General features: G+C 39.2%; 1 protein-coding gene across 31 annotated transcripts in view; it reads left to right on the plus strand.

Moving 5' to 3' along the window:
* The window catches only part of MYCBP2 (MYC binding protein 2), a 303498-nt gene that overhangs the window by 267500 nt on the left and 11782 nt on the right, over positions 1-24216 (plus strand). For 26 of the 31 annotated variants that reach the window (XM_051850575.3, XM_051850583.3, XM_051850578.3 and 23 more), the window contains 14 exons: positions 519-758; positions 1059-1157; positions 4613-4693; positions 5971-6237; positions 6684-6967; positions 10401-10497; positions 11990-12109; positions 13974-14075; positions 15228-15356; positions 15728-15860; positions 18627-18730; positions 19660-19848; positions 21353-21460; positions 22693-22902. In XM_051850575.3, coding sequence (XP_051706535.3) covers positions 519-758; positions 1059-1157; positions 4613-4693; positions 5971-6237; positions 6684-6967; positions 10401-10497; positions 11990-12109; positions 13974-14075; positions 15228-15356; positions 15728-15860; positions 18627-18730; positions 19660-19848; positions 21353-21460; positions 22693-22902 — 2163 coding nt within the window. The remainder of the gene's footprint in view (positions 1-518; positions 759-1058; positions 1158-4612; positions 4694-5970; positions 6238-6683; positions 6968-10400; positions 10498-11989; positions 12110-13973; positions 14076-15227; positions 15357-15727; positions 15861-18626; positions 18731-19659; positions 19849-21352; positions 21461-22692; positions 22903-24216) is intronic. The other 5 variants (XM_051850577.3, XM_089303546.1, XM_070048693.2 and 2 more) reach the window with 1 other exon arrangement.

Genomic DNA, 24216 nt, shown 5'->3' on the forward strand with positions numbered 1-24216 from the left:
CAGTGAAAGTCAGTATGGAATCACAAGTGTAGAGTTACATACTGTGTAATTTTCCTTCAGAAGTAAAGCATATTACATAATTGCACATTGAAAATATATATCTTTAAATGGAGCTTTAATTCAAGGATTCACAAAACAGGACCCCTTTGCTGATCTTGTGTTTGTAATCATAGTAGGTATAAAGTACAGTTATGTAAATTGTTTGTGATGCTTTCATTAATATAACTTGTCTCAGAAAGCCATAGGTAATCAGGTTTGGATTTTAATTCTCAACTCTATCACTTACCAAGAATCCATCAACTTGTGTTAACCTCAATTTCTTCATCTGTTAATAGCTACTATAAATAATATTACTTATCTGTGCAATGTTTGAATAAGATAATCAATGTGATATGGCCTACTAACCTTTACTCTCTGTACAGTAGTTATTTGAACTTGCTGTTACTTATGCTAACTCTAGGACAATGATAAAAGTGACTCAGCTGTATCAGGTTCCTGTACCTTTTCTCTTCTACCAGGTTGATCTGGATTCCAGGCATATTGGTTGGGTAACAAGTGAACTTCCAGGAGGGGATAATCACATCATAAAAATTGAATTAAAGGGCCCAGAAAATACACTAAGAGTTCGACAAGTGAAAGTCCTGGGCTGGAAAGATGGTGAGAGCACAAAAATCGCCGGCCAGATTTCAGCCAGCGTGGCCCAGCAGAGGAACTGCGAAGCTGAGACTCTCCGAGTATTCAGACTTATTACATCTCAAGTGAGTGTCCTAACCACCTATGCCTAGCACAGTATAAATTGACATAATGTATTTCAAGAGGATAACAAAATAGTTTGTAAAATCTATTAGAGACTGCTAGCTCCAACTGTGACCCATTTTTACTTCTCATAGCCCTAAACGCCTATGTTTCATGTTGCTTTCATAATTCAGAGAAATAATGGTGGAGACAGCAGGAATAACGTATTATAAGTCCTACACAACCAGTTTGTGAGTCCTGTAGCTTTGACAGAAGTAATCCCTGTCATTCATTCCTTCTCTCATGCCTGTCTTCTTCTTCAGGTATTTGGAAAACTCATCTCTGGAGATGCTGAACCTACACCAGAACAAGAGGAAAAAGCACTCTTATCATCACCTGAAGGAGAGGAAAAAGTATACAATGTATTTATTTGTATTCTAAAATTTTATTTCCCTTTTTCATTTTCATATTTTTGTTCCATGAAATAATCCTTGTATTGTTACATGTTTTATTAGGTATGTGATATTAGTTCATATGCAGTTTATTTAAAAAAAAAAAAAAACATTTATTTATTTGAAAGAGTTAACAAAGAGGGAGAGAGAGCAAGAGATCTTTATTCGCTCGTTCACTCCCTAAATGGCTGCAACAGCAGAGCTGGGCCAGGCCAAATCCAAGAGCCAAGATCATCTTCTGGGTATCCCACGTGGGTGGCAGGGATGGTGCAAGCATTTGGACCATGTTCTGCCTCTTTCCCAGGAGCATTAGCAGGAAACTGGATCAGAAGTGGAGCATCTGGGAATCAAACTAGCCCCTACATATTTTTGCCCTCTGCTAAACTTTATCACAGTTTATCTGTTCTTGGTTTCTCCCTTGCTGTGCCTACCTGCATGTGCAGTCTATCTCTTCTGCTGAACTACAGGTTCTTAAAGACGGAGTGCATGTTGTACTGGTCTTTAGATCTGCCATACCATAATCACACATACAGTCTATAAATTTTTACCAGAATTTATATTTTATAGTGTTCTTAAAGTCTTAGTATTCTTTTTTCTTAAATGTTTCAAACACTAAGGTATTCAAAAGTTTGTGACAATTGGAATTAAAGGATATGTTTATTTTGGGGCAAAAAAAATATGTGTTCTCCATCAACTTTTTGAAGACCCTTCATAATCACCATGGCAGCCCTTTGAAAGAAAATTTTCAGATTTACTAGGCTAACCACTCTTTAATGGGAAGAATCTGCAAAACGGTACATGGACAGTATGCATAACAAAAAATGTTTATGCAAATTTTTAAGTACATATTTTAAAGATACTGTCTGAGTGACTCTGAGACTGGATACTCCATTAAATCAACTGAATGTTAGCAGTGTCAATTCTTTAAAAAAAAAAAATATGGAGAGATATATACACATATATTTTTGTTTTTACTTCCTTGAAAGATAGAAAATCAGAGAGATCTTCCATCTGCTGGTTCATTCTTCAAATATTAGTAACAAGCCAGAGCTGCTCCAGGACAGAGCCAATAGCCCAAATGTCAATCCTAGACTCCCATGTGGGTGTCAGGAACCCATGTACATGAGTTATCACCTCCTACCTCTCAGAGTGTGCATTAATAGGAAGCTAAAATTGGAAGCAGAGCTAGGATTCTAACCCAGGCACTCCAATATGCAATATAGGCATCAAAACAGCATCTTAATGAATGTGCAAATGCCCATGTTAACATGTCAGATCTGTTAGAAAGCTTTCATTTTGTTCTTGATATTAACCTGCCATTTCAACCCCCTCCGTAAGTATAAATGGCAAGGATGCCATATAGTATATAATCAAGTTATTTAATACATGAAAAAATTGTGCATGACACAGGATTTCACAGGACATTAATATTATTTATGCCCCAGGGTGATCAGAGAGGGCTTCCTGGGGAAATTTGGTCTTGAGTCAGATCTAAAAGAAGGTACATAAAAGATAGATTAGTAGAGAGGATGAAAGTAAGGACTCACTAAAGAGGCTGTTAGGAGGTGGTGTGTTGAGTTAAGGTTAAATAGTAACAGTCATGCTAATAGACGCTTGTAAAATGACATTTTTAAGAGAAACATTTCAAGTCATTATTGAATAACAATTTGCATACAAAAAATCCTCCTTTCAAAATGTATCTTTCAATATATTTTGCCATGTGTGCTTTAGTAAAATCATTATCTATCAATTTTTAAGATTACATTACTCCCAGAAACTCCTTCATGCTTCATTGCATACAATACCCTGCCCTCCCCTCACACTTAGACCCCAGCAGCCACTGAACTATTTTCTGCCCCTGTAATGTTATTTGTTCCCAGTGTATAAATGGAACTGCCCACAGATTCAGACTCCTTGTACCAGGTATCAGTGGTTTGATCTCTTGGTTCCTGAAAAGTATTCATACTTTATCATTTCATTTTATGATGGATAGTTGTGTCATTTCTGCCATTTGGCTATTATTAATAAAAACAACTTGGTAGTTGTTTGGCACAACAGTTAATACACCACTTGGTACACTCATATTGCATATCAGAGTACCTGGGTTCAAATCCTGGCTGTGCTTCCAATTCCAGCTTCCTGCTAATGTGTGCCCTGAGAAGCAGCAAGTGATAGCCCAAATAGTTGGATCCCTGCCACCCAAATAGGAGACCCAGAAGGAGTTCTAGTTCCTGGCATCAGCTTGACCCAGTTCTATGTGTTGCAGACATTTAGGGAGTGAACCAACAAATGGAAGATACTCCTCCTTCTGCCTTCCAAATCAATAAATGTATGGTAGTCTATTGAAAATAAATAAGATTTACTTAAAAAAGAAAGAAAAAAGTTTCTGTGAATGTTTGCAGACATATATTTGTGTAGATATGTTTTTATTTCTCTTACACACCAATGATTAGGATTATTGAGTTGCATGGTAAGCATATGTTTATAAGAAGCTGACAAACTGTTTCCAAGAGAAAAAACCATTTCAACTCTGTTTTTTTAAGTTGTGTGGTTTTCCTCATTGAATTGTAAGATTTCTTCATATGTTCAGAATACAGATCCATTACAAATATGTGCATTCACATATTTTCTTCTATCTAGTCTGTGGCTTATCTTTCAAGAGCAGAATTTTTCAATTTTAATGATATCCAATACATCTGAATTTTTCCCTATATAATTCATGATTTTTGTGTCTTATTTAGAACTAAAAGTCACAAATGTCTTCTGTTTTATTGCTCTTCTCCTAATTGAATGCAGAATGTGAGCTGATAATATTCTCAGTTTAAAAATGAATCTAATCAAAGTGACTCAAATTGACCACATTAAATGATTCTGTGAGAGGGGAATATGCTACTCTAGATTTATTTTTATTTTAAGATTTATTTATTTGGAAGGCGGAGGAACAAACAGAGGCAGAGAGAGAGAGAAAGTCCTTCATCAGCTAGTTCACTGCACAAATGGCCACAAAGGCCAGGGCTGGAACATATCAAAGGCAGAAGCCAAGAACTTCATCCAGGTCTCCCACATGGGTGCAGGGGCCCAAGGACTTGGGCCATCTTCTGCTGCTTTTCCAGGCCATAGCAGAAAGCTGGATCAGCAAGGACTCATCCACAGGGGATGCCAGTGCTACAAGTGGTGGCTTAACCAGCTACACCACAGTGGCAGCCCCTGCTCTAGATTATAAATCTTAGAATTTTGTTCTTTTTATAGTCACTTTGGTCAATATTGATTTCTTCAAACTCTGTCCTTTGTCCTTTATTGTGTTATAAGCTTCAATTTAAAATAAGTTCACCTTAATCTTCATAATTATTTCTTAGGATACTTTAAAGTGCCAAATACACAAATTCTATTTTAAGAATCTGCCTCATTTTTTTTCCTATGTAAAGGCAACATCAGATGCCGACCTGAAAGAACATATGGTTGGAATCATATTCAGCAGGAGTAAACTGACTAACTTACAAAAACAGGTTGGTTAATAGCCATTTCATCATCATCTGCAAGTTTTTGTTTGTTTTTAGGGTATAAAGTGTTTTCCAAAATGTGTGGAGCCTTTTTTATGTTGACTGTTTTTATAGGTCCTGCAAAATTTCTGTGCTTTTTCTAGAAAAGAAGGAATATATTGTCAAATCTGCATCACTTTAAAGATTTTCCTAGAATTGTTAACTTTCTTACCTTGCTGCTTTTTGTTATTTCTCATTTTTAAGGTAGATTGCTGTATACTGGTGTCAGATAGCCAGCTGTATCAAGTTTCATTTGTATTTGCTGTGTTCTTTCCTTCCCCTTCCTTTTCTGTTTCTTTGTTTCTCTCCTGGAAATTAACTGTGCTAAACTAAACCAGGTTTAATGTTTCTAAATGTAACTCAGGGAGTAGTGCTAGGATGTTCACATAATGGGGTGCTGACTGACATAAAAATAGCACTTAAAAGGCAAATGAAACATTGATTTTAATTAGTCTATTTCAACCTTCAACATCATTAAATATTTTAAAGTAAATAAAAAGAATTCATTTGCAAACATTTTATTGGATCTTAAATTATTATGTGTTACTGAAAAACAAAAATTGCTGCCAATTATAATTCTACCAAATAGAAAACACCTTATGAAAATAAATGTTGAAATGGGTTTTATAAAGTACCTTAGAGGTGAAAAATGTGGTATTGATTTTTGTTTGTGCTAAACCACAGGCAGTTACTACATAGTAGTTTTTTTGTTTAAAAAATATTTTATTTATTTGAAAGAATTACAGAGAAAGGTAGAGCCAGAGAGAGAGAGAGAGAGGTCTTCCATCCACTTGTTCCCAGATGACCACAATGGCCGGAACTGAGCTGATCCAAAGCCAAGAGCCAGGGGCTTCCTCCAGGTTTCCCATGCAAGTGCAGGGGCCCAAGGACTTGGGCCGTCTTCTGCTGCTTTCCCAGGCCATAGCAAAGAGTTGGATTGGAAGTGGAGCAGCGGGGACTCAAACCAGTGCCCATATGGAATGATGGCACTGCAGATGGAGGCTTTAACCTACTGAGCCATAGCGCTACATAGTAGTTTTAAATAACTTGATTTTTTATCATGATTCCCATGGTTTTAACTTTTTTTAAGGTTAGTTAAGATAATGATATGATGAAGAATTAACTAAGAGAATGAATATATTAACTTGAGCATCAACTTATATTCTTGTCTCTTCTTTATTTATTTTACTAGTGGTCAATCAAATCTAGATTAATTTTACATTTGCTGTGTTGCCTGTAAATAGGTGTGTGCTCACATCGTCCAGGCTATCCGCATGGAAGCCACCAGAGTGCGTGAGGAATGGGAACATGCCATCTCAAGCAAAGAAAATGCCAATTCTCAGCCAAATGATGAGGATGCCTCTTCTGACGCTTACTGCTTTGAGCTGCTCTCCATGGTGTTAGCATTGAGTGGCTCTAATGTCGGCCGGCAGTATCTGGCTCAGCAGCTGACTCTGCTGCAGGATCTCTTTTCACTGCTTCACACCGCCTCTCCTAGAGTCCAGAGACAGGTGACTGGTCGTACCACTAGCCATTTTGCTTTTCTTGTTGATTGAACTTGTTAAAAAAAGTCACAAAGCAAAGAAAATCACTGTAAAGGCCTTTAAATATAGATATTTACCTTTTATTTCATTACAAGCCTATATTTTAGCTCCTTGTTTCTTATTTTTGACCTTGTAATAAGAGTATAGAAGACCAAAGTGTGATCCATTTTACTAATGTGTTGTGATAAGGCCTCCTTATTACCATGAAATGTATAGTGTCATTTAGTCCTGATCAAAATTAAAAGGCTTGTTTCTTCCCGCTGAACCAGGCAAGAAATTAAAAATAGTGTTTCAGTAATTTCTGTCTTCCTCAAAGATTTTAAAGTTACAGAATGATAGGCACAAAAAAAAGATGAAAACGAACAAAACATAAATCTTTGAAGCGGATCTTTTCCTTTTATGTTTCTTTCCAGGTGACCTCCTTACTAAGACGAGTTTTGCCTGAAGTGACCCCCAGTCGACTGGCCAGCATCATAGGAGTAAAATCCCTCCCCCCAGCGGACATCAGTGATATCATCCACTCAACAGAGAAAGGAGACTGGAATAAGCTGGGGATCTTGGACATGTTTCTAGGATGCATTGCCAAAGCTCTCACTGTACAGCTAAAAGCCAAAGGAACCACCATCACAGGGACAACTGGTACCACTGTGGGCAAAGGAGTTACAACAGTTACCCTTCCAATGATCTTTAATTCCAGGTCAGTCATATGCCTCTGTGTGAGTATGAAAATAGAATAGCACTGCTGTTCCAAAGATTTAAGAAATGATTTCAGATTTCACTTTATTGGCCTACTCACCTCATCAAATCCATAAACAGACCCATGTATAAAAAGAATGTTGAATGTCATAAAGTTCCATTTTCAATTAGTATGGAAAGTTGGCTGAATATATGTTAGAATATTTAGATGTGCATGTTGAAAAGGATGGTAGACCTAGGGGGCCAGCACTGTGGCACAGTGGGCTAAGCCTCTGCCTGTTGTACCAGTGTCCCATATGGGCACTGGTTCATGTCCCAGCTGCTCCTCTTCCAATCCAGCTCTCTGCTATGGCCTGGGAAAGCAGTGGAAAATGGCCCAAGTGCCTGGGTCCCTGCACCCAGGTGGGAGACCCGGAGGAAGCTCCTGGCTCCTGGCTTTGGATCAGCCCAGCTCTGGCTGTTGCTGCCATTTGGGGAGTGAACCAGTGGATGGCAGACTTTTCTCTCTTTCTCTCCCTCTCAGTTAAATGAATAAATCTTTAAAGAAAAAGAAAAAGGGGCCGGCGCCGCGGCTCACTAGGCTAATCCTCCGCCTTGCGGCGCCGGCACACCGGGTTCTAGTCCCGGTTGGGGCGCCGGATTCTGTCCCGATTGCCCCTCTTCCAGGCCAGCTCTCTGCTGTGGCCAGGGAGTGCAGTGGAGAATGGCCCAGGTGCTTGGGCCCTGCACCCCATGGGAGACCAGGAAAAGCACCTGGCTCCTGGCTCCTGCCATCGGATCAGCGCGGTGTGCCGGCCGTAGCGCACTGGCCGTGGCGGCCATTGGAGGGTGAACCAACGGCAAAAGGAAGACCTTTCTCTCTGTTTCTCTCTCTCACTGTCCACTCTGCCTGTCAAAAAAAAAAAAAAAAAAAAAAAAGAAAAAGAAAAAGATGGTAGGCCCCTACCCCTCACATGGTATATAAAAATAAGCTTCAGTTTTATGTTAATATGTTTCTCTTACCATAGTTAAATAAATAACACAAGTAGGGGGAAAGTAAACTTATGATCAGTTAAAACTTTTTGTATTGTGTATTTCCTTTTAAAATTCTAGTAGAACAAATTATAGAAGAACATTGGTATAGCCTTCAAGATAGAGTGGGACAGGGAGATAAAGATCTTCCATCAACTGGTTTACTCCCCAAATGGCCACAGTGGCCCGGGCTACATTAGAGCAAATCCAAGAGCCTTCTGGAACTCCTTCCAGGTCTCCCACGTGGGTGACAGGGGCCCAAACAGTTGGGCCATCTACTGCTGCTTTTCCAAGCACATTACCAGGGAGCTTGATCAGAAGTGGAGCGGGGGCCGGTGCCGTGGCACACTTGGTTAATCCTCTGCCTGCGGTGCCGGCATCCCATATGGGTACCGGGTTCTAGTCCCGGTTGCTCCTCTTCCAGTCCAGCTCTCTGCTGTGGCCCGGGAAGGCAGTGGAGGATGGCCCAAGTGCTTGGGCCCCTGTACCCGCATGGGAGACCAGGAGGAGACACCTGGCTCCTGGTTTTGGATTGGCGCAGCGCCAGCCATAGCGGCCATTTGGGGGGCGAACCAATGGAAGGAAGACCTTTCTCACTGTCTCTCTCACTGTCTATAACTCTACCTATCAACTAAATTAAAAAAAAAAAAAGAAGAAGAAGAAGAAAAAGAAGTGGAGAGGCCAGGACACAAACCAGTGCTCATGGAATGCTAACATTGCAAGTGGGAGCTTTTACCCACTACACCATGATGCCAGCCCTGGAGAAGACTTGCTTAAGCAAAACACAAAACCTAAAAGTCATATGGGAAAGGATTCACAAACTTGGCAACATAAAAACTTCTGAAACTGGCCGGCGCTGTGGCTCAATAGGCTAATCCTCCGCCTTGCGGTGCCGGCACACCGGGTTCTAGTCCCCGTCAGGGCGCCAGATTCTGTCCCAGTTGCCCCTCTTCCAGGCCATCTCTCTGCTATGGCCCAGGAGTGCAGTGGAGGATGGCCCAAGTCCTTGGACCCTGTACCCACATGGGAGACCAGGAGAAGCACCTGGCTCCTGGCTTCGGATCAGCGCGATGTGCCGGCCACAGCGCGCCGGCCGCAGCGGCCATTAAAGGGTGAACCAAGGGCAAAAGGAAGACCTTTCTCTCTGTCTCTTTCTCACTGTCCACTCTGCCTGTCAAAAACAAGAAAACTTCTGAAACTAACTTACTTGGAAAAATATTTAGGCCCATATAATAAACATTGAATTATTAGACATAATAGCTACAAATCCATGAGAAAAGGGTAAACAATTGATAGAAAAATAAACGACAGAAACAGTAATTTCAAAGAGAACCAATTACAAATGCCAGTAAGCAAATGTAGATTCAAAGATTCAAAGTTATAAATGTTGTTTATGCTTAATAAAGTATTTGCATCTCATCTCATATAAATTGCTGCAAGCTTGGTGGATGTCAGTTTGATAATATCTCACAAATGTATATATATATATATATATATATATATCCTTTAACGCATAGATTCTATCTCTGAAGCTTTGATATAATATATATATATGAAAAGGTGTTCTGCAACTGTTTATAACAGAGTACTGTAGATATCTGGAACAGTGCTACTCAGAGCCAATCCATGACAGAAAGCAGATACCACCAGGATGTTAATCATTGTGTTACTTCCTTAGCATAGAGAGTCTTGCTGGGATTTAAAAATTTTTTTTAAAGTCAGCTGAACAGCCGGCGCCATGGCTCTATAGGCTAATCCTCCACCTGCGGCGCCGGCACACCTAGTTGGGGCACCGGATTCTGTCCTGGTTGCTCCTCTTCCTGTCCAGCTCTCGGCTGTGGCCCAGGAAGGCAATGGAGGATGGCCCAAGTCCTTGGGCCCTGCACCCACATGGGAGACCAAGAGGAAGCACCTGACTCCTGGCTTTGGTTGGTGCAGTGCGCCAGCTGTAGCGGCCACTGGGGAGTGAACCAACGGAAAAAGGAAGACTTCTCTCTCTCTCTCTCACTGTCCACTCTGCCTGTCCCAAAAAAAAAAAAAAAAAAAAAAAAAAATTAAAAGGAAGGTGAACTGAATAGTAGTGTTCTTAGTGATATAGTTGATTTGCATTTTAGCTCAAGCTCCTTATTATTTCCATGTATACCTGAAACAAATGGTTTGCAGTCCATGGACTATACTTTGAATATCAGTTATAGAGGATGCACACAAAACTAATATGCAACAGAAAAATTGAGACGGATCATAAATCAGAATGCTGCTTCTCTTGGAGTTGATGAGTTTTGATAGACTTTTAAATTATTTGTATTAATTCAGTCACTTGAATAATTAAATTGATGCATGATGAGTAACATCTTCATCTTTTTTTATTGGTAACAATTTCACTGATAGTTTGTTGGTTTGTAAACACTGATCTTTCTTTGTAGTTATCTTCGACGAGGTGAGAGTCATTGGTGGATGAAAGGCTCAACACCTACGCAGATCTCAGAGATCATCATCAAGCTTATTAAGGACATGGCATCAGTAAGTTTCCATTCTCCTGACCATTCTGGCAGAGAAGTGCAGCAGGAGTCAGACAAAACAGAACCACCTGGCTCTGCTGACTTGATAGAAGTGCTTTACTATTATTTTGCTTTACTTCAAGATTGTTTTTATTATGTTCAGTATTATGGCATTGCTCTTCTATGAATGATAAATTTGTCACTTACGTAAGCTATGTTCCTTTCAAACTCCCCAGTTAATTTACTTGCAAATTGTTGTCTAAGTCTTCTAAAACTTTAAGCCAATAAAACTTCTAGAAATGGGAGTTTCTCTTTCTCTTTAGTCCTCAGGGTTGATGAAGCCTTTCTTTTTCTTTATTAATTAGTGTCCTGTATCACTAAGATATTGGCTTTGGAGGTTGATCTGAGAGTGTGGAGGAGAGGGAGTTATGTGAGAGTGCCTGGCTCTTCCTGATTGCCCCAGGCATGTCAGTTTCCTCACATTCCACTGTATTTCTGTGGAACTCGCTTGAAGAGGGTGACTTCCTATGGAAGGTAGTTCCCCAACAGGCACAGCAAACAGAGGACATTTTGGAGAAGGACTTGAACTGCCCATTAAAAGACTGATACCAAGTGCAAATGGGAAGTGAGAAGATATTTTGGAGAAAAGATGAAATTGAATCATTTTTTTCCCCAGTAGCATGGATATTTTCTCAGTCTTTGTGATAAACAGGCTTTCTGAAGGTGTTCATTGGATGAAAATGTTTAGGAACATCTAAATCCTAAGATAAGTGTTACTGTTAGTTAAAAATCAAAGCAGCAAATAAAGGTAGTTTAGTTTGAACTTTTTACCTTGGGGTTCTAGTAATACTTATCTAAAGCAAATAGCTCAGCTGTATAAATTTCATGTTAAATAAACAAAATTTCTCAAGCATGAATACCTTAGTATCTTTGAGAGATTTTCCCCCAGATAGGAGAAGAAATCCATTTGGGATCTACAGGAAAAGGATATTGAAAACTTAAATTTTTATTTTCTTTTAAATCATTAAATTAATTATTAGAAGTTTAGTTTTTCATAGAACTGTGAAGAATTTTTAATTCAAAATCCATACCCATCTCTCAGCTTAATGAAAAGAAGTAAATGTTTTCTTTTGGTGTGAGATACTTTTTGAGAGAAAAGAGGGGTAGACATTTATCCTAACAGTTAAGATGCCCACATCCCACATCCAAGTACCTGGCTTTCATTCCTAGCCTTGACTTCTGACTGCAAGTTCTGCTGATGCAGACGCTGGGAGGCAGTAGTGACGGCTCAAGTAATTTGGTTACTGCCACCTGTATGAGAGACCTGGATTGATATCCCAGTACCCAGCTTTGGACCTAGCCTGGCCTCAGCCATCCAGCATATTTGGGAGTGAATCAGACTCTGTCTCCCTCTCTTTGCCTCTCAAATAAGTTAACTGTTAAATAGAGAAAAGAGTTTACTTATAATAACACTTTTCAGATTACTTATTAAAATATTCTGTCTGGCTTAACAGGGTCATCTATCAGAAGCTTGGTCCCGAGTGACAAAAAATGCTATTGCAGAAACTATCATTGCCTTGACCAAGATGGAAGAAGAATTCAGGTCTCCTGTGAGATGCATTGCTACAACTAGAGTAGGTGTTGTTGTTAAATGTGATCTGAATCATTACTTCTTCCTTTCTAGTAATGAATTTGAACAAAATTTAATTGATGAATTAACTTAATACGTGGTGTTTTGTTGTGTTTTACCAAATGTTATATTCATTGAAAGGTACAAAGGATGTTTATGAATTAAAAGCTAAATACTGTGGTCATCGTTTTTCACTGTTTGGTGTTCTAAATCACTTGTTTTTGTAAACTGTTAAGAAAGCTAAGGATATACTGGTTAGAAAAGGCTAAATTACATTGTGTGTTTGTGTATTAGCTTCCTATTGACCTATATAGTGTAGCTTACCACAAAAGCTCTGCGCCATGATAAACCTTCGAAGACAAGGCCCCTCTTCCTTTCTGATGACCCAGTTAATAATGCAGAGTTCATAGCTTGCTCACTGGGCTTATAGATCTTACTTTCAAAAGCAAGAAGTGCTTGCCCAGGGTGGGGTGGTATCTTTGAGGAAGTGAGATTGCATTCCTCAGATGAGATGAATGTAGTAAATTTTCACCTGTTAGATTTCATATCCCATATGCTTCCAAAAGAGGTCTGGAGATATACTTAAAACAAGGCAGTGTGACAACATTAGAAACAAGTGAATGCTAATAGAAATTACTTAGGTTAATCTTTAGAAGTCTAAAAAAAGAAGATAAATTGTATTTCCATAGAGCAGGAAAAACCAGTTTGTGCTGTCTTACTTGTGAATATGCCACACCTGACGCAGGTTGTTTTTCACAGTAACGCTTTCCCACCACTCAAACATTCTTTTTTTTTTTTTTTAGAGAGAGTTGTGTTTTCTTTTTTTTTTAAAGATTTATTTATTTGAAAGGCAGAGTTACAGAGCGAGAGGGAGAAGGAGGGTCAGAGAGAGAGATCTTCCATCCAGTAGTTCATTCCCCAAATGGCCACAAATGGCAGGAGCTGAACCAATCTGAAGCTAGGAGCTTCTTCTGGGTCTCCCACGTGGGTGCAGAGGCCCAAGGACCTGGACCATCTTGCACTGCACCTTAGCAGGGAGCTGAATCTGAAGTAGAGCAGCTGGGACTTGAACCTGCGCCCATATAGGATGCTGGCACTGCAGGTGATGGCTTAACCCGCTACACCACAGCACCAGCCCCTGTATTCTATATTCCACTTTATTCTTACATTTTCTTTTTCTGCCTGTTTTACCTTCTCTTATTATCCATGTCCAGTGATACATATACTTCCTAGAGTTGAGCCAGTTGAGTGATTTTCCATTTTTCATTAATAAAAACTAAAGGTTATCATTTAAGCCTCAGAAATTTTTATCTACTTTTAAGGGCAGTTTTGGAAGTTTGTTGGATATTTATTTCTGACAAAGTACACCAAATACAGTGCTAGGGCCTTTGGAGAAAAAAAAGAGACTTCTAAGGAGTATCTAAAAGGATTTAATGTGTCCTTAGCTACTCACGGGATTTGGCAAAATTAAACAGGCATTGTGTCACCTTCTTTGGAACTGAATGCCTCTGACAGTGATATTGGATGGGAAAATATGTGAAGGCTTTGGTGTAGTAATTATTAAATGTGGAAATTCGCTTATTCATATGTTGCTTACATATTAGACCAATAATGGATAATTTCATATGCCAGGTGGAAGACTGGGTGGTTCATCAGAGAAAAGCTGGTGTTCAGTAAATATTTGAGTACCTACTGTGCACATCACTTATACAGCAGCAACCACATGTGCCTGATATGTGGAAACACCAGGAAAACTTGAGTGCCACTGAGGATGTATGTCCAGTTCAGCCATCAGTTGTTGGCTGCTATCGTCTGTCTGACAATGGGTTTTGTAATTCGGTAGTGTTAACAGCCTTGCCTTTCTACAGCTCTGGCTTGCTCTAGCATCGCTGTGTGTTCTTGATCAGGACCATGTAGACCGCCTCTCTTCAGGAAGATGGATGGGAAAGGATGGACAGCAAAAACAGATGGTAAGATCAGAACTATTTTATAAGAATCTATCATGTTTTTCTTCAAAGTAAGCTGTAGCTTAGCTTTTAAAAATTAGCAAATAAAAGTGTACGATTAGTAGAACTCTTAATATTTGAGGAGTTCCAATTGGCCAAGAGCTTCCCACAGGACTTTCACTTAGAGTCTCTTCTTCATAGTATGTCAAGAAACTTTAGGAGCTTTTATTTAATTAGGCAAAAGAACTTTATAATTCATCTCTGAGTCCTGTTTCCATGATATCAAAATTTGTTTTCAGTCTGACTCTGACTATATGTCTATATTTTGTGCTAAATATAATCAGTCTTAAGGTAGGAAGGAAAGCAATAAGAGCATCAATGTGACACCCTCATTCACAAGCCTACATAAAGTGGGCATGATGGATTTATTCAAATTCACTGCAATGGAAACCTTTATATACACACTCTCAACATTTTCTCATTCATGTTCAAGTTTCAAAACTGAATAATTTATTCATTTAGCATATGGAATGTGTAGCTACATAACAGGTAAAGTATGTCTTAAGTCATTAAGCAGAGCATATGTGTTCATTTTATTCATCACTGAACTTGTATAATACATTAATTGTTGAACTTAAGGTCTGGAGACATTTATAGTTAGTTCTACTCGCCATCCTTCTACTGTTTCAGGTTGTTTTTTTTTAAGATTTATATATTTTTATTTGAAAAGTAGAGTGATAGAGAAAAAGAGATAGCAGTCTTCCATCTCATGGTTCACTTCCCAATGATCACAGTGCCCAGGCCATAAAGGACTGGGCTGGTCTGGGCCAAAGCCAGAAGCCCAGAACTTCATCTGGCTCTCCCACATGGGTGGCAGGAGCCCAAGTACTTGAACCATCTTCTGCTGCTTTCCAAGGTGCATTAGCAGGAAGCTGGATTGGAAGCATAGCAGCTGGGACTCAATCCTTTACTCCAATATGGAATAGCCAGTGTCACAGGCAGCAGTTTAACCCACTGTGCCACAATGCCAGTCCCCATTCTGTTGAATCTTCATATTCTAAATTCTTCGTAGACTTCAGAGTAACAGTCTGTGATTGATATACATCCGATTTATGTGATAGTTTTGGCAAGTTCTTGTTAATCTAATGTAAAATGTGGAAATGTCTTTTTTTTTAGCCTATGTGTGATAACCATGATGATGGTGAAACTGCAGCTATCATTTTATGCAATGTTTGTGGAAATTTATGTACTGACTGTGACAGATTCCTTCATCTTCATCGACGAACCAAAACTCATCAAAGACAGGTGAACGTTTCTGTCTTTATACTTAGAACAGTATCTGGAGCATGAAATATATTCAATAAATTCTGAAATAAATGTGGGACAGGAGGTTGGAGTAGTGGGGAAAAGTGACTTTTTAAATCAAAGGCCTTGGCTGAATTCCCAGATGTCTCACTTACTTTCAACTGTAAGTTAAGCAACTTAATCTTTTCAGGACTTGGTTTCCCCATTTAAAGTGGGGGTGGTGTGAAGATTATAGAGAAGGTTGAGAATACCTGGAACTTCTTAGAGAGCTTCATAAAAAAAGTCATTATTGTTGAATAATTCAGTTTTATACTTCCTTTTTCAGGGTAATACATAAATATATTTTTTCCTTTCTTTAAATGAACTAATAGGTCTTTAAAGAAGAGGAAGAAGCTATAAAGGTTGACCTTCATGAAGGTTGTGGTAGAACCAAGTTGTTCTGGTTGATGGCACTGGCGGATTCTAAAACAATGAAGGCTATGGTGGAATTCCGAGAACATACAGGTAAAAAAATGACTAAAGATTGAACCGTGCCTATTATGACTAAACTAGATGTTATTCCATTTAATATGAATAGTGTTGAGTGACATTCTGAGGTTTAGCTATGACATCATTGATCACAATCTGTATTATATTTACTAGACACAGTATTCTGTGATGGGAAGAGCTTTAGACTAGATATCAGGAAATACTAATTAGCTGTGGGACCTCAGCAAATCATTTAACCTCTCTAGAACTTGCCTTCATTTGTAAAGTGGTTGTGCAGAGGCACACATGACTGACAGCCTGTGGTTGTACAGAAGTACACGTGACTGACAGTCTTTAAAAGTATAAGATACATTCCCATAACTAGCCTTCACACACTATGGGGGCTCCATCGCTACCATGCACTTCCCATGTAGCCCATTTCTATATTGTGAGTTGTAGCCTCACAGTAAGAATTGCTGCACGGTGTGAGCCCTGAGATCTCTTTTCTCTGTAAGGTTTCATGGTTTTATGACATTTTCATAGGCTTTTGTAGACCTAGTGCATCACAAGAATTTTTTGAAGGGTGCTGTTTCCACTGATAGTAACAAAATAATAGCAAAAAAAAGTGAGCAGATATTATTCTAAACAAATAAGAACTGTGTATGTTTAACACACTTTATTATCTCCAAAGTATAATGCCTTGGAGTTTTTTGCTTTTTTTTTTTTTTCCTAAAGCAGGTTAAAGTTGCATTGAATCTTTTTTTTTTTTTTTTTAAGATTTATTAATTTGTTTGAAAGGCAGAGTTACAGAGAGGCAGAGGCAGAGAGAGAGATCTTCAATCTACTGGTTCACTCCCCAAATGCCTGCAAAAGTCAGAGCTGAGCCAATTTGAAGCCAGGAGCCAGGAGCTACTTCCAGGTCTCCCACACAAGTGCAGGTGCCCAAGGACTTGGGCCATCTTCTACTGCTTTCCCAGGCCATAGCAGAGAGCTGGATCAGAAGTGGAGCAGTCAGGGTTGGAACTGGCACCCATAGGGGATGCCAGCACTGCAGCCACAGCTCCGGCCCCAAATTGAAAAATGAATTCTCAATTTTTAGCATCTCTGCAACCTGCCATTTATTTGACACAAATTTCTGATATTGGGGAGCAGGTACAAATGCAAGCAGATTTTCCTCTAAACATTAATGAATTTTCATGCTACTAGAGCATGGTCTTATTTTTCCCCCTTATTTTTTTCCTATGATTTTTATGTGCCATGTATTTTGTTCATTAGTTTTCTAGTGCTGAACTGTCCCTGTATTCATAATATGAACTATCCTTTTAATAAAAAACTATTTTCTGTAATTATTGCTGAATTCAGTGTATTAATATTATATTTGAATTTTTGGTTATCTGTTTAAAAATGAGCTTGGTCTTTAATTTTCAGATCAGGCCGGCGCCGCGGCTCACTAGGCTAATCCTCCGCCTAGCGGCGCCGGCACACCGGGTTCTAGTCCCGGTTGGGGCGCCGGATTCTGTCCCGGTTGCCCCTCTTCCAGGCCAGCTCTCTGCTGTGGCCAGGGAGTGCAGTGGAGAATGGCCCAAGTGCTTGGGCCCTGCACCCCATGGGAGACCAGGAGAAGTACCTGGCTCCTGCCATCGGATCAGCGCGGTGCGCCGGCCGCAGCACGCCAGCTGCGGCGGCCATTGGAGGGTGAACCAACGGCAAAGGAAGACCTTTCTCTCTGTCTCTCTCTCTCACTGTCCACTCTGCCTGTCAAAAAATAAAAAATAAAAAATAAATAAATAAAATAAAAAAAAATTAATTTTCAGATCTTCCTGGGCTCACTTTTCCTGTTGTTCTGTTCTTATTTTATGGTTTCTATTGTTGCTTTTTTTTCAAGATTTATTTTATTTATTTCAAAGAGTTATAGAGGTATAGACAGAGAGGTCTTCCATCTGCTCGTTCACTCCCCAGATGGCTGCAATGGCTGGAGCTATGCCAATCCAAAGCCAGGAGCTAGGAGCTTCTTCTGGGTCTCCCACATGAGTGCAGGGGCCCAAGAATGTGGGCCATCCTCCATTGCTTTCCCAGGCCATAGCAGAGAGCTGGATCAGAAGAGGAGCATCCGGGACTAGAACCGGTACTCATATGTGATGCAGGTGCTTCAGGCCAGGGCTTTAACCTGCTGCACCACAGTGCTGGCCCCTTTGTTGCTGCTTTAAATATTTCAGACATTGAAATGTCTTTTCAAATTACAGAGTCCCTTGGATAGTAATTCTTATGTTTTTCAAGTTTCATACCCTGTTTATAGACTTTCTCTTATTGCCTTATAATTGTGTTATTATATGAAGATACTTAACGATTCCCTTTATTTTGTATATTTTAAATTTTTACCCATTTGGTATTGTATTTGCAGTGGCAGGGGCTTGCCATATCTGCTCAGTCTGTTCATTTGGCTAGTCATCTAGTCTGTCTTTTACTGAAAAAATATAAATAAATCAGTCAGAGATTTATTTGGCTTCAGTAGGTCTTCAGTTTCTTATCTTTTTTTAAAATTCTATTTAAGTTATACAAGTTTCATGTATTTCATATATACAGATTTATGGACATAGTGATACTTACCCCTTATCCCTTTTTTGATGATTACTTACTTTATAATTAGGACAGCTTGCTTGCCTTCAAGTATAAAGATGTCAGGCAATTTCCCAGGGTTAACAACTGAGACACAAACATGGTTTGCCTATTAAAAAATGACCAACCATCTTAAAACATGTAAGAAACGTATCCTTATGGACTTCTTTTTCTGCTCGAACCTAGGCAAACCCACCACAAGTAGCTCCGAAGCATGCCGCTTCTGTGGGTCCAGGAGTGGGACGGAGCTGTCTGCGGTCGGCAGTGTCTGTTCTGATGCAGACTGCCAGGTGAGCATGCAGCTGGGCAGGCAGGCCTGCCTGGCGCGGAAAATAGCACATATGCCCACGGGACACTTGGACTGGGGTACATAAGAGCTGTAGCTCAGCATCTCCGCAGTTTTCTAAACTGCTTTATTACTTTTGTCAACATTAAATGCTTTATGGAAGCTAGAGAATTAACCATATAAGGCTCTCAAACGCAAACCAGACTTTCTGTGTTTCCCAACTACAAACATTACATGTATTTAATGTTTAATTTTGTACTAGAAATAGTTTAAAAATTTATGGACTGCATTTTCGGTATGTCTTATATACTTTGTTCACTTATTTCCCTAAAATGAATTTTTTTTAAGATTTATTTATTTATTTGAAAGGCAGAATTACAGAGAGGCAGAGACAGAGAAGTCTTTCATCTGCTGTTTTACTCCCTAAATTGCTGCAACAGCCCAAGTTGTGCCGATCTGAAGCCAGGAGCCAGGAACTTTTTCTAGGTCTCCACGTGGGTGCAGGGACCCAAGTACTTGGGCCATCTTCTGCTGCTTTCCCAGGCCATAGCAGAGAACTGGATTGGAAGTGCAGCAGCTGAGACTTGAAACTGCGCCCATATGGGATGCCAGCACTGTAGGCGGTGGCTTTATCTGCTACTCCACAGTGCCAGCTCCTAAAATGAATTTCTAATATCTGAGCGTTCTTTGTCCTGAATATGTATTTTATCATTTCATGCTTTCTAAATATTTTTGGTTGCTCAGTTCAATAAATAAGAATATGGATAATGCTCAGATATTCAGAGATAATTTTTAAATCTGTTTTGGCAGAGAGAGCGCTAACTTGGAGATTTTACATCAGGAACTTTTGCTTCATGACTAGTCATAATAGCTGTAACTACAAGATGTTTGCCTTGTTGATCATTATCTACCATCATAATTTATCATTAACAGGAATATGCCAAGATAGCCTGCAGTAAGACCCATCCTTGTGGCCATCCATGTGGAGGTGTTAAAAATGAAGAGCACTGTTTGCCCTGTCTACACGGCTGTGATAAGAATGCCACGAGCCTGAAGCAAGATGCCGATGACATGTGCATGATCTGCTTCACTGAAGCGCTTTCAGCAGCACCTGCCATTCAGGTTGCCTCTGCCTTAAAATGCATCTGAACTCTAGCATGGGGAAATCTAAACAGATTTGTCAAATATAAAAAACATCGAAATCTCCTTTTATGTCACAGGGCAAAAGGTTCTATTAATATATACATCTACCAGGCTTTTCAGAGAAAACCTCTGTCTCCTCATGCTCTGATTTCCATTTCGTGTGCCCAGCTTTACCTGTGATTTGTATGAACCTGTGTAATTCAGACATGTACAAACTGTTCATAAGACCTTCCTTTCTGTCTGTCTCTCTCACTGTCCACTCTGCCTGTCAAAAAAAAAAAAAAAAAAAAAAAAAAGGCAGAGCTGCTAGGTTGTCCAGGGCTTAACCCACTCAGCATAATGTTTTCCAGATTTCTCCATCTTGTTGCAAATGACCGGGTTTCGTTGTTTTTGACTGCTGTATAGTATTCTATAGAGTACATGTCCCATAATTTCTTTATCCAGTCCACTGTTGATGGGCATTTGGGTTGGTTCCAGCTCTTACCTATTTGAATTGAGCTGCAGTAAACATTAAGGTGCAGACAGCTTTTTTGTTTGCCAATTTTCATTTCCTTTGGGTAAATTCCAAGGAGTGGTATGGCTGGGTTGTATGGTAGGGTTATATTCAGGTTTCTGAGGAATCTCCAGACTGACTTCCATAGAGGCTTAACCAGTTTGCATTCCCACCAACAGTGGGTTAGTGTCCCTTTTTCCCCACATCCTCTCCAGCATCTGTTGTTGGTAGATTTCTGAATGTGAGCCATTCTAACCGGAGTGAGGTAAAACCTCATTGTGGTTTTGATTTGCATTTCCCTGATTGCTAGTGATCTTGAACATTTTTTCATGTGTGTGTTGGCCATTTGGATTTCCTCTTTTGAAAAATGTCTATTGAGGTCCTTGGCCCATCTCTTAAGTAGGTTGTTTGTTTTGATGTTGTGGAGTTTCTTGATCTCTTTGTGGATTCTGGTTATTAATCCTTTATCTGTTGCATAGTTTGTGAATATTTTTTCCCATTCTGTTGGTTGCCTCTTCACTTTCCTGACTGTATCTAATGACACATACTTCTATACATAATAGAAGTCACCACTGGATTTGCTAAATAAGGGGTTTAACTTTTACAAGTTTTTATATATTTTCAGTTCTTGTGATTTCAAGATAATGAATATTCTCAAACATATTTTAAATCTTTAAATCAGTAGGTGGTTCTTCTTTCTCAGGGATAGAAAAGTGAATAATGATACATTTCTCCCTAACCTGGCTTACTTTGTGTCAGTGGCATTTTATACAGGCGGCATTAATATATGAATGGCAAAAATTGAGAAAAGCTAAAGGCTTTGTTAAAATGTCTCATAAATAATAAAGAAGTGGTGAAATTTCATTATCTTCATTTATAAATTTTGCTTCTACCTTCTTTAAGTAGTACATTACATTGAATAACCTCCCAGTTATATAGATGTTTATCATTAATTCATGTGCTTACATCCTTCTTGTTTCTTTATTTAAGCTGGACTGCAGTCATGTATTCCACTTGCAATGCTGTCGACGAGTTTTGGAAAACAGATGGCTTGGTCCAAGGATAACATTTGGATTTATATCTTGTCCAATTTGCAAGGTATGGGAAGAAACTGAAATTATCTCCTTTGTATTTATTTTCATCTTGACTTCAGAAATACACATACATCAGCAGCTCTGTGTGCTTCCCAGTTTATTTTTTAACAGCAGCCCCCTTGAGTTTCAACCTCAGCTTCCAGGTGACCCCTGAGAATATTATGAAGTCTTCCTAACTGCTACCATGCATTTCAAAACAGCTATTGTCAATGAAAAGCTGGCTCCAGTAAATTAAATGTTTCCCATGGGAGTGTTCAGGTAAACATCATCATGCAGTACTCTTTCAGACCTCCTAAGGGTCTATATCACATGACACAACACGGGCTGACTGCAGATAGAAGAAGGTACTTGGAGGTGCTGATACCTGCCTTTAAAGAGGGAGTCAGAACCTTCAGTGTCATTAGAGTCTTTGAGAGCTACCTAAATAGGCAGAAAACCCTTGACATTTTGACGTGTTTCTATGAAAATGGTAAGCAGAGTAGGAAGTTATTTTGGCAAGCTAATCATGGCTTAAAAAAATGTTAAAGAAGAAATGTGTCAGTGCCTCTCTTGCTACTTCATTCTTTTTTGTTCTATTAAACTCTACCTGTTTTTTTTCTGTCTTCATAATTGCAGACTGGTGTAAGAAGTTTAACATGGGGGAAGGCAGTCATTTCTTTTTAGACTGAGGAATCATCAAAAAGATTATAGTATCTTGTTCTCCCTTTTCATATGGATGCCACAAAGAAAAGTCACAGTTAGGAATCTGGAAAGTTACATGAAGGTGGCATAGAAAATACTACCTGCTTATTCCTGTCACCTGACATTCTACTCTGTCTTCAAGGAACCAAAGCACACATGCGCGCACACACACACACACACACGCATACACACATACCACCACCACCACAACACACAAAGCGGGAGGGTACCATATTTGTGGCATCCAGGTAACCTTTATTCCCAGCACAGCTAAGCAGTGGGAGATACATTTCAGATTCAGGAAATATGAAGCCAATGAAATAGGATTTTCCTGCTCTGGGACCGGTTTGCCTCATTTATTGCCCATCTTTCCTGCTTCTGGGAAAATATGTGTTTATAAGGACTTTGCAGGAATATTTTTAAGCAGCAGTTTATTTAGAATATATCACTGACAGGATGTCTTCTGACACAGTGCTTAGTCCTTAATGCATGCTAATGTTTGTTGAATTAACTAGTTAATGATTCTGTTAAAGAATTTAACTTTTTAAATTTCAGAACAAAATTAATCATATAGTTTTAAAAGACCTGCTTGATCCAATCAAAGAACTCTATGAGGATGTCAGAAGAAAAGCCTTAATGAGGTTGGAATATGAAGGTCTGCATAAGAGTGAAGCCATCACAACACCTGGTGTGAGGTTCTATAATGATCCAGCTGGCTATGCCATGAATAGATATGCATATTATGTATGCTACAAATGCAGAAAGGTATGCTCTAAGTTATACTATGTTTTATGAACTAGAGATTATGTTTAAGAGGTCAAATTTTGTAATGATTTCTCATTTTTCTAACATTTTAAGTTTGAAGTTAAAGTTGAAATAGTTTGGTACAGTGTTTTGTTTTTTTAAGATTTATTTATTTGGAAGGCAGAGTTTAAAAAGAGAGAGAGGAGGAGAGACAGAGAGAGAGAAAGAGAGATCCTCCATCTACTGGTTCACTCCCCAGATGGCCAGAACAGCCAGAGCTGGGCAGGACTGAAGCCAGGATCTAGGAACTTCATGTCTCTCATGTGGGTGGTAGAGACTCAAAGACTTGGGCCATCTTCCACTGCCTTCCCAGGTACATTAGCAGGGAACTAATGGGAGGTAGAGCAGCCAGGATTCAAGCTAGTGCCCATGTGGGATACTGCTGCCACAGACTGTAGCTTCACCCACTATGCCACAACACTAGCCCCTATACGGTGTTTCAAGTTGAACTTACTTACTTAATTTTTGTTTTTTTTTTATGTAAATAGACTTTCTCCAAAATGTGTAATGTTCCTCTACACAAGCTGCTTCCTAGCACTAACAACCTCCTGTTGCCCAATCCAATTTATTATTTTAATGTGTTTTACTTGATTTTTAATTTAACATATGTACATTGTCTTTATTTCCACATCAAAACATACAAGTACATATCTTTTTATCTAAGAAGAGATTGTTTATCATAATTAATGTACTATAATACATCTAAACCATCCAATATTTGTGAACATTTAGGCTGTTTCTGATTGTACATATGTCTATCTGTATTTGTGAGAATTTACAGATTCATTGGATAAATTCTATTAGTCTTATGGGGATGAAAATTACATAACTAAAAACTCAAATATTCATATTAAATATGGATTTGTTGCTTTGGAAGATTATCAGATACTTATAATTTATCCTGAGTGTTGTGTTTTCTCATAGAACTTTTCTTATTTTTGTCTTTGACAGTTCAGATTTACTTAACACTCAGTTTGAGCTCTGCATGTTGGGCACAAAACATTTTCTCACCTGTCCTTGATGATTATTTAAGGTCTCTGTGGGTCATGTAAGATTTGAATCAGAAAGTGAGAGTCTTCCACAGCACTGCATGGACCTCTTTGTTCCACAAACAGCAGATGACAGGGTTGCACATGGGTGTGACCACCATGTAGATAAGTGACAGCACCTTGTTGAGGTCCATGGTCTTGCTGTGGCTGGGGCAGCAGTAGATGAAGATACAATTGATTATTGAGTAAACTTCTCTTATTTGACTCTGTTAACCGTTCTTTCCTT

This window comes from Oryctolagus cuniculus, chromosome 9, assembly GCF_051225735.1.
Source record: "Oryctolagus cuniculus isolate XC-2025 breed Fujian yellow rabbit chromosome 9, ASM5122573v1, whole genome shotgun sequence".
Taxonomy (NCBI): Eukaryota; Metazoa; Chordata; class Mammalia; order Lagomorpha; family Leporidae; genus Oryctolagus; species Oryctolagus cuniculus.